General features: G+C 38.4%; 1 protein-coding gene across 2 annotated transcripts in view; it reads right to left on the reverse strand.

Annotated features, from left to right (window-relative positions):
• The window catches only part of LOC138323668 (L-threonyl-[L-threonyl-carrier protein] 4-chlorinase-like), a 19,050-nt gene continuing 3,136 nt past the window's right edge, over positions 1-15,914 (reverse strand). The window contains exons 1-6 of one of the 2 annotated variants that reach the window (XM_069268443.1): positions 12,685-13,331; positions 11,617-11,873; positions 11,289-11,381; positions 9,877-9,974; positions 7,921-8,086; positions 1-1,973 (exon numbers count right to left, since the gene is read on the reverse strand). In XM_069268443.1, coding sequence (XP_069124544.1) covers positions 1,756-1,973; positions 7,921-8,086; positions 9,877-9,974; positions 11,289-11,381; positions 11,617-11,857 — 816 coding nt within the window. In that variant the 5' untranslated portion in view covers positions 11,858-11,873; positions 12,685-13,331 and the 3' untranslated portion in view covers positions 1-1,755. Of the gene's footprint in view, positions 1,974-7,920; positions 8,087-9,876; positions 9,975-11,288; positions 11,382-11,616; positions 11,874-12,684; positions 13,332-15,914 lie in introns of those variants that run through there. The other variant, XM_069268442.1, reaches the window with a different exon arrangement.

Raw genomic sequence — 15,914 nt, forward strand, 5'->3', positions numbered from 1 at the left:
ATTGTCAGTAAGGGATTTTATTGGGAACCTGCCTATATATTGAAATCAACAAATATGAAAAATATTATTGTACTATGTGGTAATAAAGTGATTACTTGTTCAGTGCCACAATTTAATATTTCAGGTCACTTAATAGAAGCATTGTTTGAAATTCAAGTTTATTGTCAACATACATGTAATTGTGACCTTGAATGTAGGTCAAGGTCAATTATTAGAACAAACTTTACCTTATATACACAGTTTTCAAAGTTTCAGTACACATTTGATTTGACATACTAGTAAGTTAATTGAAGCCCTATTTGGGTCAAATATAATATATATCTTAAAATGTCCTACATTTGCTATATGGTGTCAACTTATAATTGTTGGATCCAGAGTGGACGTTCATCGCATGGTGAACAAACGCTTGTCCAGTTTCATATTTTATACATTAATTTCAAATAGAGTTTCCATGTTATAGATTCAGTACAGTACACCTTGGTTATAGGAGATATATCTTGCTTTGAATATTTAAATATGGTAACTTGATAGTCGCTACAACTGCATCAATTGATCAATTTAATGATTAAGATTGAAAATAGATCCAGTATTACACAAATATAAAGTTTGTTCAAATGTACCCAGCTCATTAAATGTAAATGTAAGACAAAGAGAAATATCTATATTTCATATCTCTTTAATTTCGTACACAGAGCATAATAATGATTATGTATGTATAATGATTATGTGTAATGATTATGTATGTATACAATATGCATACATATATAAAATAAATCAGATAAATAATCAACGATAACATAAAATTCTTGATTACCCGGTAAATATGAAACAACAATTTAAGACATTTTTTTCCGTTTATCTTCCAGCATTTCTAATACATGTACTGGAGGATTAAAGAAGAAAAGAGAACTTAAAAATCAAAGTACTCAAATGATGTGCAGGTTTTTAGCAGCTAATGTAAAACTTTGGTATGGACGAATTAATTACAAATTAAATAAACAACTAAAGAGTAAATTTAATAAATTGTGATAAAACAAATACATATTTATAACAATAGACCATCCTGATAAATTAAAGTTCTTCCTCAGATCCTGTGAATCTACCTGACTATCACATATGCTATAACACCAAAGGTAAGCTGATGCTAAAAGACGTTTTACTTTTCATTTTCTGTCCATGACAGGCAGCAGTAATGCTGTTCAGTTTTAGTCCTTTTTTCAAATTGATGACGTATTGGGCAGTGTTTCTGACCAACTACTCTTAGATTGTGAATTAACAAAATCAACCTGGATGGTATTCTCGGTTCCAAGAATGGGGAGATAACTCTCATAGATTACAATGTAATACTTTTTGACAATCTGGTTTTAAAATGTTGTATGACTAAATACATGTCCCCGAGTCTCTATATATATTATACACATAAATGATTACATGTAAATCAAAAGACAGCACTATGAGGCTTTTAATGCCATACTTACAATTTAACGTTTAGCCGTATATGGTCCGACCCTCTACATGTACCTACAAGATTGAAGAATTATGGAAATACTGCAATTCATCCGCATATTTGAAAAAAATATTGAATGATAAGAGAACAGTTTTGGAAGGACCAACATAAATACACTGTTACAAATCAAAGAGTGATTTGAAGTTAACACAGTTCAGTATATTTAAGAAATTAAACCTGATTGAAAATTTCACCATCCTTTTCCACTTAAGGGCATTTCCAGCTGTGATCTTGACCAAGGTGAAGCGTTACTTGACCGCTATCAAGTCCTGGGGACCAACTGGACCGCAAGCTTTCTGATGAGCAAGGACCTCCTTTTCACCAAAAACCTCAGATGGTCGTGGCTCCAGGGTAAAGTTTCCGTGATCCTTCCCACATACATGTGTGACAGAGTCTCCAATTTCAGCTTTCTGTTTCACATAGGCACCACAGTATCGTAAGGCTACACCTATCCGACGTCTATCACCTGCAGATCAAAACGGTTAGCAATAATTACCAACTAAAGGTATATGAAATATGTGCAAGAAATGTGTGACAAAGACGCATTAGACAGGTTGCCTCATTAAACAGGTGAAATATATAGAAAATCTCGCAGGAGGACTTCGAATGTAATTCATTAGACAGGGTGGCTTAACATACAGGGTGACTTAACATACAGGGTGACTTAACATACAGGGTGACTTAACATACAGGGTGACTTAACATACAGGGTGACTTAACATACAGGGTGACTTAACATACAGGGTGACTTAACACACAGGGTGACTTAACATACAGGGTGACTTAACATACAGGGTGACTTAACATACAGGGTGACTTAACATACAGGGTGACTTAACATACAGGGTGACTTAACACACAGGGTGACTTAACATACAGGGTAACTTAACATACAGGGTGACTTAACATACAGGGTGACTTAACAACAGGGTGACTTAACATACAGGGTGACTTAACATACAGGGTGACTTAACATCAGGGTGACTTAACATACAGGGTGACTAACATACAGGGTGACTTAACATACAGGGTGACTTAACATACAGGGTGACTTAACATACAGGGTGACTTAACATACAGGGTGACTTAACATACAGGGTGACTTAACATACAGGGTGACTTAACATACAGGGTGACTTAACATACAGGGTGACTTAACATACAGGGTGACTTAACATACAGGGTGACTTAACATACAGGGTGACTTAACATACAGGGTGACTTAACATACAGGGTGACTTAACATACAGGGTGACTTAACACACAGGGTGACTTAACATACAGGGTGACTTAACACACAGGGTGACTTAACATACAGGGTGACTTAACATACAGGGTGACTTAACATACAGGGTGACTTAACATACAGGGTGACTTAACATACAGGGTGACTTAACATACAGGGTGACTTAACATACAGGGTGACTTAACATACAGGGTGACTTAACATACAGGGTGACTTAACATACAGGGTGACTTAACATACAGGGTGACTTAACATACAGGGTGACTTAACATACAGGGTGACTTAACATACAGGGTGACTTAACATACAGGGTGACTTAACATACAGGGTGACTTAACATACAGGGTGACTTAACATAGGGTGACTTAACATACAGGGTGACTTAACATACAGGGTGACTTAACATACAGGGTGACTTAACATACATGGTGACTTAACATACAGGGTGACTTAACACATACAGGGTGACTTAACATACAGGGTGACTTAACATACAGGGTGACTTAACATACAGGGTGACTTAACATACAGGGTGACTTAACACACAGGGTGACTTAACATACAGGGTGACTTAACATACAGGGTGACCTAACATACAGGGTGACTTAACATACAGGGTGACTTAACATACAGGGTGACTTAACATACAGGGTGACTTAACATACAGGGTGACTTAACATACAGGGTGACTTAACATACAGGGTGACTTAACATACAGGGTGACTTAACATACAGGGTGACTTAACATACAGGGTGACTTAACATACAGGGTGACTTAACATACAGGGTGACTTAACATACAGGGTGACTTAACAACACAGGGTGACTTAACATACAGGGTGACTTAACATACAGGGTGACTTAACATACAGGGTGACTTAACATACAGGGTGACTTAACATACAGGGTGACTTAACATACAGGGTGACTTAACATACAGGGTGACTTAACATACAGGGTGACTTAACATACAGGGTGACTTAACATACAGGGTGACTTAACACACAGGGTGACTTAACATACAGGGTGACTTAACATACAGGGTGACTTAACATACAGGGTGACTTAACATACAGGGTGACTTAACATACAGGGTGACTTAACATACAGGGTGACTTAACATACAGGGTGACTTAACATACAGGGTGACTTAACATACAGGGTGACTTAACATACAGGGTGACTTAACATACAGGGTGACTTAACATACAGGGTGACTTAACATACAGGGTGACTTAACATACAGGGTGACTTAACATACAGGGTGACTTACATACAGGGTGACTTAACATACAGGGTGACATAACATACAGGGTGACTTAACATACAGGGTGACTTAACATACAGGGTGACTTAACATACAGGGTGACTTAACATACAGGGTGACTTAACATACAGGGTGACTTAACATACAGGGTGACTTAACATACAGGGTGACTTAACATACAGGGTGACTTAACACACAGGGTGACTTAACATACAGGGTGACTTAACATACAGGGTGACTTAACATACAGGGTGACATAACATACAGGGTGACTTAACATACAGGGTGACTTAACATACAGGGTGACTTAACATACAGGGTGACTTAACATACAGGGTGACTTAACATACAGGGTGACTTAACATACAGGGTAACTTAACATACAGGGTGACTTAACATACAGGGTGACATAACATACTGGGTGACTTAACACACAGGGTGACTTAACATACAGGGTGACTAAATATACAGGGTGACTTAACATACAGGGTGACATAACATACAGGGTGACATAACATACAGGGTGACATAACATACAGGGTGACATAACATACAGGGTGACATAACATACAGGGTGACATACATACAGGGTGACATAACATACAGGGTGACTTAACATACAGGGTGACTTAACATACAGGGTGACTTAACATACAGGGTGACTTAACATACAGGGTGACTTAACATACAGGGTGACTTAACATACAGGGTGACTTAACATACAGGGTGACTTAACACACAGGGTGACTTAACACACAGGGTGACTTAACACACAGGGTGACTTAACATACAGGGTGACTTAACACACAGGGTGACTTAACATACAGGGTGACTTAAATACAGGGTGACTTAACATACAGGGTGACTTAACACACAGGGTGACTTAACACACAAGGTGACTTAACATACAGGGTGACTTATCACACAGGGTGACTTATCACACAGGGTGACTTAACACACAGGGTGACTTAACATACAGGGTGACTTAACATACAGGGTGACTTAACACACAGGGTGACTTAACATACAGGGTGACTTAACATACAGGGTGACTTAACATACAGGGTGACTTAACATACAGGGTGACATAACATACAGGGTGACTTAACATACAGGGTGACTTAACACAAGGGTGACTTAACATACAGGGTGACTTAACATACAGGGTGACTTAACATACAGGGTGACTTAACATACAGGGTGACTTAACATACAGGGTGACTTAACATACAGGGTGACTTAACATACAGGGTGACTTAACACACAGGTTGACTTAACACACACAGGGTGACTTAACAACACAGGTGACGTTACATACAGGGTGACTTTACATACAGGGTGACTTAACATACAGGGTGACTTAACATACAGGGTGACTTAACACACAGGGTGACTTAACCTACAGGATGACGTAACATACAGGGTGACTTAACACACAGGGTGACTTAACCTACAGGTGACTTAACATACAGGGTGGGGTGACTTAACATACAGGGTGACTTAACACACAGGGTGACTTAACACACAGGGTGACTTAACATACAGGGTGACTTAACATACAGGGTGACTTAACACACAGGGTGACTTAACATACAGGGTGACTTAACATACAGGGTGACTTAACACACAGGGTGACTTAACACACAGGGTGACTTAACATACAGGGTGACTTAACAACAGGGTGACTTAACATACAGGGTGACTTAACATACAGGGTGACTTAACATACACTTAACAACAGGGTGACTTAACTACAGGTGATACTATAACATACAGGGTGACTTAACATACAGGGTGACTTAACATACAGGGTGACTTAACATACAGGGTGACTTAACATACAGGGTGACTTAACATACAGGGTGACTTAACATACAGGGTGACTTAACATAAGGGTGACTTAACATACAGGGTGACTTAACATACAGGGTGACTTAACATACAGGGTGACTTAACATACAGGGTGACTTAACATACAGGGTGACTTAACATACAGGGTGACTTAACATACAGGGTGACTTAACATACAGGGTGACTAACATACAGGGTGACTTAACATACAGGGTGACTTAACATACAGGGTGACTTAACATACAGGGTGACTTAACATACAGGGTGACTTAACATACAGGGTGACTTAACATACAGGGTGACTTAACATACAGGGTGACTTAACATACAGGGTGACATAACATACAGGGTGACGTAACATACAGGGTGACTTAACACACAGGGTGACTTAACATACAGGGTGACTTAACATACAGGGTGACTTAACATACAGGGTGACTTACAACAACAGGGTGACTTAACACACAGGGTGACTTAACATACAGGGTGACTTAACATACAGGGTGACTTAACATACAGGGTGACTTAACATACAGGGTGACTTAACATACAGGGTGACTAACATACAGGGTGACGTAACATACAGGGTGACTTAACATACAGGGTGACTTAACATACAGGGTGACTTAACATACAGGGTGACTTAACATACAGGGTGACTTAACATACAGGGTGACTTAACATACAGGGTGACTTAACATACAGGGTGACTTAACATACAGGGTGACTTAACATACAGGGTGACTTAACATACAGGGTGACTTAACATACAGGGTGACTTAACATACAGGGTGACTTAACATACAGGGTGACTTAACATACAGGGTGACTTAACATACAGGGTGACTAACATAACATACAGGGTGACTTAACATACAGGGTGACTTAACATACAGGGTGACTTAACATACAGGGTGACTTAACATACAGGGTGACTTAACATACAGGGTGACTTAACATACAGGGTGACTTAACATACAGGGTGACTTAACATACAGGGTGACTTAACATACAGGGTGACTTAACATACAGGGTGACTTAACACACAGGGTGACTTAACACACAGGGTGACTTAACATACAGGGTGACTTAACATACAGGGTGACTTAACATACAGGGTGACTTAACATACAGGGTGACTTAACACACAGGGTGACTTAACATACAGGGTGACTTAACATACAGGGTGACTTAACACACAGGGTGACTTAACACACAGGGTGACTTAACATAATGATAACATACAGGGTGACTTAACATACAGGGTGACTTAACATACAGGGTGACTTAACATACAGGGTGACTTAACATACAGGGTGACTTAACATACAGGGTGACTTAACACACAGGGTGACTTAACATACAGGGTGACTTAACACACAGGGTGACTTAACATACAGGGTGACTTAACATACAGGGTGACTTAACATACAGGGTGACTTAACATACAGGGTGACTTAACATACAGGGTGACTTAACATACAGGGTGACTTAACATACAGGGTGACTTAACATACAGGGTGACACATAGGCAGGTTTGTCTGTACTTAAGTTGTTAACAAGAGGTTCAATTAAATTAAAGTTACTAATAAGCATTGGTGCCCTGATATTTGTTATTTTGATTCAGATTTCATACATATTGTTTAGAGTTTTGGCACAATATGAGTGCAGTAAATAAAAGGTTATTTATGTTACATTATATATACAGTATACTAAAACTAACCTTCACTTGTGGAAATATTGCCCTTATTCAAATCAGTGTAGTTGAGTTATCCCCCCCTAATTTGAGTCACAAGAGTTACAGTTACTCTCCTTTAATAAATTATCTCCCCTTATGATAATAACACAAATCAATCTATCCTTTTTTTTGGATATCCTCTTGTTTGAATGACACATGATACATGTATGTTATCTTGTCGTGAAACTTAGTTTTGAATCAGACAATATTGCAGATAATACATTTCTGTATTCAGGACATAATCTAATTTGCTAAAATACCACATTTAACAAACCAATGGTGACAAGACAATGGTAACAAATGTAACTTACTGTTGTTGGGACCAGAGGAGTGGACGGTCATCACATGGTGGACTGATGCTTGTCCAGCGGTCAGTTCTGCTTGGACAACGGTAGATTTGTCTACCTCAACAGGAATCTCTTGACCATAAAGCAGCATGGATTTTTCAGACATTGTGTTGGTGTGGTCAACTTGCCCCTAATAAGGTAATTTATATACATTATATCACCAAAAAGCATTATACATTGTAAATGCGAAATCTGCATTTTATATGTCAAATTCTGGAGAATGTCAATAATAAAAGAGGATTTGTCATTGTGATGTTAAAACAATATTAAAACTATACACTTTCAAAAAGAGCAAATTAATGGGCAATTATGTTAAAATCATTCATATTAAAAATACCAAGGTAGTCTTGTAAAGAAAAGCAATTGGCCAATGAGACTAATTGTTAAATACAATACATGTAATACTATTGGAATGCATATTTTGTACAATGACAGTGGATGTGCCGAACACTGGATGTTCAGTGTAATATGAAAAAAATGTCAAAAGGTCACTAGTGGTCACCAAATAAATCACTGGCCTATTGCTGTGACGTCATGGTACTGTTGTAATAGTTTTGTGTGTGAAGACTAACAAGAGATCCCAGAGGGATCTTGGCGCCCACCAAAGAATGATCTACGTCTGACAATGGAAAGATGGATCTTTTCTCTGCTTTTCAAACTTTTACTACAAACTACATATAATATTTGAGAAAGATCTTTTCATTACTTACTGAGATATATCACAGTAACAAACTTCAATTATCAAAATTCAAGATGGCTACCTGTCGGCCATCTTGTTCATCAATTGGTCCCAAAATGCAATATGCACAACTAAGGTCCTAGGGGAACCTAAATATGAAATTTGAGACAGATCACTTCAGTACTCTCTGAGAAATAGCGGTAACAAACTTCTAGTATCAAAATCCAAGATGGCGGCCTGGCAGCCATCTTTTTCACCGATCAGTCTGAAAATGCAATATGCACAACTAGACCTCTAGGGGAACCTGCACATTAAATGAGAGACATGTCCCTTCATTACTTTCTGAGAAATAGCGGTAACAGATTTCAACTATCAAAATCCAATATGGCGGCCTGTCGGCCATCTTGTTCACTGATCGGTCCGAAAATGCAATATGCACAACAAGACCCCTAGGGGCACCTGTACATAAAATTTGAGACAGATTCCTTCAGTACTTTCTGAGAAATAGCGGTAACAAACTTCAATTGTCAAAATCCAAGATGGCTTCCTGTCAGGGTTCACCGATATGCACATCTAGGGACCTAGGGGAACCTGCACATGCAATTTTAGACAGATCCCTTCAGTACTTTCTGAGAAATAGCGGTAACAAACTTCAATTGTCAAAATCCAAGATGGCTGCCTTGTGGCCATCTTGTTGAATGATCGGTCCCAAAATGCAATGTGCACAACTAGGGCCCTAGGGGAACCTGCACATGAAATACGAGACAGATCCCTTCAGTACTTTCTGAGAAATAGTGGTTACAAATTTTAACTATCAAAATCCAAGATGGCTGCCTGGCGGCCATCTTGTTCACCGATATGCACATCTAGGGACCTAGGGGAACCTGCACATGCAATTTTAGACAGATCCCTTCAGTACTTTCTGAGAAATAGCGGTAACAAACTTCAATTGTCAAAATCCAAGATGGCGGCCTAGCGGCCATCTTGTTCACCGATCGGTCCGAAAATGCAATATACACAACAAGGGACCTAGGGGAACCTGCATGTGAAATTTGAGACAGATCCCTTCAGTACTTTCTGAGAAATAGCGCTAACAAGAATTGTTAACGGACGGAAGGACGGAAGGACGGATGGACGGCCGGATGGACGACGGACCACGAACGAAAGGTGATTTGAATAGCCCACCATCATCATAGCCCACCATCTGATGATGGTGGGCTAAATATCTACAGTAACCTTACATTGAGATGACTTTTGGAGGAGAATTCCACACAACCATTTTCTATGTTAGAATCTGTAAGGGCTACCCACACAGTTAGGGCATCAGGGGGATCCATACCTACAATATACCACAGTAGACGTTACACATAGCTAGATCATTGTCCTGGGAATCTCCCCAAATTATATGAGGACATCTATATACATGGATAACTTTAGAATATGTATGTTCAAAAAGTAAAACTAAAAGCAAACTTAACTAGCGCCTATATTTATGTAGCTATCATCATAGCACTTGGGTGACAAAGTTCTGTAATAGAACTGAAAGAAATGACTTGGGTGAAAAGTTCTGTAATAGACGGAGTAAGCAAATGGTGACAGATACTTTGGTGACAAAGTACATACAGTAGCACTGTAACACAAAGATGAGCAGATACTTGGGTGACAAAGTTCTGTAATACGAAGCTGAGCAGATACTTGGGTGACAAAGTTCTGTAATACGAAGCTGAGCAGATACTTGGGTGACAAAGTTCTGTAACACAAAGATGAGCAGATACTTGGGTGACAAAGTTCTGTAATACGAAGCTGAGCAGATACTTGGGTGACAAAGTTCTGTTAACACGAAGCTGAGCAGATACTTGGGTGACAAAGTTCTGTTACACGAAGCTGAGCAGATACTTGGGTGACAAAGTTCTGTAACACGAAGCTGAGCAGATACTTGGGTGACAAAGTTCTGTTACACGAAGCTGAGCAGATACTTGGGTGACAAAGTTCTGTAACACGAAGCTGAGCAGATACTTTGGTGACAAAGTTCTGTAACACGAAGCTGAGCAGATACTTGGGTGACAAAGTTCTGTAACACGAAGCTGAGCAGATACTTGGGTGACAAAGTTCTGTAATACGAAGCTGAGCAGATACTTGGGTGACAAAGTTCTGTAATACGAAGCTGAGCAGATACTTGGGTGACAAAGTTCTGTAATACGAAGCTGAGCAGATACTTGGGTGACAAAGTTCTGTAACACGAAGCTGAGCAGATACTTGGGTGACAAAGTTCTGTTACACGAAGCTGAGCTGATACTTGGTTGACAAAGTTCTGTAACACGAAGCTGAGCAGATACTTGGCTAACAAAGTTCTGCACAAAAGACAGGTTTATGATTTCTGATAGATAGCCATTGTGCCAGAAACCAATTGAGGGCAGAGGAAGATAATTCATTATGAAAGACACACATAAAGCAAATTTCTGTCAGATTAGTAAATAAAGTTACACAGAATTGTCAACAAAACATTTCACCATTGAAAGACTTTTCAAAAATAACATTTCTTTTTCCTATAAATTAGAAAATAAAATATTCCAAACTATCTGTACAATCAGACCTCCTTACCTGAAGTTGAGGAAATCAGTGCAATCTCGAGTTAACTGTGAATTTGACTTACCAATATAAGTTGAGTCTTGGTGCCAGCCACATGACTTCCCAGTACCTGGGTCCTTAGGAAACATGTCTGTGGACCAGCAGACGATATCAGGACCTGATAACATCATGTTACATAGTTTAGAAATAAATCCATGTTTGTAGGCCAGTAATGCATGAACATAAAAGTGTGCAGTAATATTAGGTGGAAGGAATCCACAATGTGATCAAAAGCTTCCCACTTTTGTAGGAAACAAGTGTATTACAATACTACAACACTTACTCATATTGTTAATAAATGTACTGATTATGTTTTCAAACTCTCTTTATACATTATTCCATGGAATACTTACCAAGAAGCTGACAAACAAGATCGATGACCTTGGGATGGGTCACAAGGTCATATAACCATGGCAACAAAAGATGGGCTTTAAATCTATAGGATCCTGTTACTTTTCCTCCTAAACGGTTCTCATAGTCCAGAAAGCCTTTCAAACAATGGTCAGTTTCTTCTTTAGTTAGTATGTCAGATTTCAATATATAGCCATTTTGTTTGTAACTTTCTGCCAATTCTATCTTGTTCAGATTGTCCATTGTCAAGGTCCATTAACTAAAATGTAAAATTTGAAGTTAGAACAAGAGGCCCATGGGCCTTAACGGTCATTTGACTATTAGCACAATACAACATATTTGTTCAAAAATTTTAGCCTATTTGACCCCTGTGACCTTGATTGAAGATCAAGGTTATTCATTTGGTAGCCCTTCATCCCAGCATGTCACAGACCCAATATCAGGTGTCTAGGCCTCTTAATTATTCACAAGAAGTTATTTAAAGATTTTAGCCATTTTGACCCCTTTGACCTTGAGTGAAGTTTAAGGTCCTTCAATTGAACAAACTTGGTAGCCCTTCATCCCAGCATGCTGCATGCCAATTATGACTATCCTGGGCTTTTTGGTTCTTGAGATGAAGTTGTTTAAAGATTTTAGCCTATTTAACCCATGTAACCTTGAATGAGGGTCAATGTCCTTTATTTGAACAAACTTGGTAGCCCTTCATCCCAGCATGATGCATGCCTAATATGAGTATCCTGGGCCCTTTGGTTCTTGAGAGGAAGTCGTTTAAAAAATCTTAGAATATTTGACCACTATGACCTTGAATGAATGTCAAGGTCCTTCATTTGAACAACTTGGTAGCCATTCATCCAAGCATGCTGCAGGCCTTATATCAGTACCCTGGGCCTTCTGGTTCTTAAGGAGAAGTTGTTTAAGAATTTAAGCCTATTTGACCCTGTGACTTTGAATGAAGATCAAGGTCATTCATTGGTATTTGACCCTGTGACTTTGAATGAAGATCAAGGTCATTCATTTGAACAAACTTGATAGCCCTTCATACCAGCATGCTACAGGCCAAATATCAGTACCTTGGGCCATTCGGTTATTGAGAAGAAGTCATATAGATGAAAACTTTACACAGGCGTACAACGAAGGACGGTGCATGATGACAATAGGTCTTCCTGATCCTTCCAGTCAGATGACCTAAAAATACTAACGTGGATAACAATGCTGCAAAAAAAAACCTAAATAAGCTAATCCCTCTCATTTTCTATTACTACAAAGACTTTATGATATTGTATAGGATTATTTCCAGGGGTTAAAACGTCTGAAGAAAATTGAACAAATCATAGTTACAAGAGTTCATACCATTTACATGTTTCTTTTTTTATTACGTCAAGGATTCAATGCCAGTGTCTGGTGAAAAATATCATTCCCACAATTTTTTTTTTAAATATTTGTGATTTTATTTGATATTTTACGTTCACATTTATTTTTGTATTTACTTCAGAAAATGATAAAATAGAGGAAACAGAACTGTTCACCTTAGATACAATACTAGAACTTGTATAATTGATCAAATGTATTACACTATATTCTCACAGTGACTAACTGAAACAGAATTCAGAAAATAATGTACAGATCAAAGTCTCCGTCATCACTGAACTTCAAAGGCAGTGCTGTTACCTTACAAATATGTAGTTTTATGAAGTCTACATCTGTATTAAACATTACAATATTAAAAATTATATTCTACTTCAAAAAGAGAAAGCCATAAGAAGGATATGTTATGACTAGCTTTAGGTATAAATTGATTCTGACATCAGATGTTACACCTCTGTAAGGTTAATAAACAGTGAAATAAGGCGACACGTGGGGTATTAACACAAAACATCAGTCCCTATAAAAGGTTAATTAAAGTAAACTGTGTCTAATTGGTGCCATATTTACAATTAAAAAATATGGACTTGTTGCCCTATGTAAAGAGTATTCGAATTTTACATTGTGTTTAAAACAACTTATTTTAAGCCAGTTAAAATTTAGTGATAAATCCATCACAAACAAGTTAGTGCAATAATCAATTTCACAAATACATTCACGTGTACATAGAAAAAACGTCATGTGCAATAATCTTTTAAACAAAAAGTGAATCTGTGATGAAAAGTGCAAAGACAAATACTTAGAGTAATATGTATTGTAATTTTGTACTGTATTGTTCATTAAATTGGTAGGTTTTTTTTTAAATTGTATTGATTTAGTTAAATATGATATTGAAGAACAAAAAAAAAGAAAACAAGAGGCCCATGGGATTTAACGATTATTTGACTATTGGCACAATAAGACACAGTCGAAGTATACAGTAGTGGCTAACAATGAACAAAAGAAAGATCTCTTTAGTACGATAGAAGCTGTAAGTTCAATTTCAATTTCCAAATACTTCATTTACAAAAAGATGTTAAGTGTCAATAGGATTAGACATCAGGCATAGCCTATCTTAGTATTCTCCTGAAGCTGTAAGTTTCAGATATCTTTGATGACTTTATAAGTAGGTCAAGGTCATTCATTTGAGCAAACTTGGTAGGTCCACTTCTCAGCATGCTACAGACCCAATATCAGTACCCTAGGCCTCTTTGTTACTGACAAGAAGCTGTTTTTAGACTTAAGCCTATTTGATAAGTGTGACCATGAATGAAGGTCTAGATTATTCACTTTTACAAACTTGGTAGCCTTTCATCCCAGTATCAAGGTCAATCATTTTGACAAATTTGGTTGCGCTTCATTCAGCAAGCTACAGGCCCAATATTAGGTATACAGGCCTCTTAGATATTAACAAGAAATTATTTAAGATTTTAGACTTTTAACTCCTGTACCCTTGACTGAAGGTCAGGGTAATTTTTTTAACAAGAGGCCCATTGGCCTTAACGGTCACATGAGTTCGTTTAAAATGAAACAAAGACATATAAACACTAATATATGGTCCTTAAAGTCAGTCAGTGATTTTATAAATTGACATTTTAATCAATGAAGAGTACTTGCTTCTAGCAAACCCGTGAATTTTTTGAAAATTCAAGTTATTTTGACTCTGTTTGGCCCAGCCCCTCTGGTCCCCCAGGGGGTCAGCGAGGGCTGATACAGATGTTAAAATGCTATATTTCAGGCTAATAATTCTAACCAAGTTTGACTCATTTTCTATGGAAATCGAGCAAAAAATGCTCATAAATGTGTTTTCCCTGAACTAAAGTAAACTTGACTCTCTACCTAGGGGGAAACGTGAGACCCCAGGGTCACATAATTCACAATTTTTGTAAAGGACCTTAAGACCTTTCCATCTATGAAGAGTATTTGATTCTACCAGTTCCAGAATTTCAGAAGAAGATTTTTGAAGTTTTAGCTTATTTGACCCCTTTTGGCCCCACCCCTAAGGCCCCTGGGAGTCAGTCATGGAAAATTTGTTAATAGGATTAAATGGCAATTTCATAGGGATAATTCTGACAACATTTGACTCATTTTCTTTGGTAATCGAGCAAAAAATACTCATATATGTGTTTTCCCTATATGAACTATAGTAAACTTGACTCTCTACCTAGGGGAAACGTGAGACCCCAGGGTCACATAATTCACAATTTTTGTAAAGGACCTTAAGACCTTTCAATCAATGAAAAGTATTTGATTTGGCACGACCAGATTAGTGGTGACTAGATAGTGGCACAACCAGATTAGTGGTTACTGGATAGTGGCACAACCAGATTAGTGGTGACTGGATAGTGGCACAGCCAGATTAGTGGTGACTGGATAGTGGCACAACCAGATTAGTGGTGACTGGATAGTGGCACGACCAGATTAGTGGTGACTGGATGGTGGCACAACCAGATTAGTGGTGACTGAATGGTGGCACAACCAGATTAGTGGTGACTGGAAAGTGGCACAACCAGATTAGTGGTGACTGGATAATGGAACAACTAGATTAATGATGATTGGATAGTGGCACAGCCAGATTAGTGGTGACTGGATAGTGGCACAGCCAGATTAGTGGTGAATGGATAGTGGCACAACCAAATTAGTGGTGACTGGATAGTGGCACAACCAGATTAGTGGTGACTGGATAGTGGCACAACCAGATTAGTGGTGACTGGATAGTGGCACAACCAGATTAGTGGTGACTGGATGGTGGCACAACCAGATTAGTGGTGACTGGATAGTGGCACAACCAGATTAGTGGTGACTGGATAGTGGCACAACCAGATTAGTGGTGACTGGATAATGGAACAACTAGATTAATGATGATTGGATAGTGGCACAGCCAGATTAGTGGTGACTG

Source organism: Argopecten irradians, chromosome 5 (genome assembly GCF_041381155.1).
Source record: "Argopecten irradians isolate NY chromosome 5, Ai_NY, whole genome shotgun sequence".
Taxonomy (NCBI): domain Eukaryota; kingdom Metazoa; phylum Mollusca; class Bivalvia; order Pectinida; family Pectinidae; genus Argopecten; species Argopecten irradians.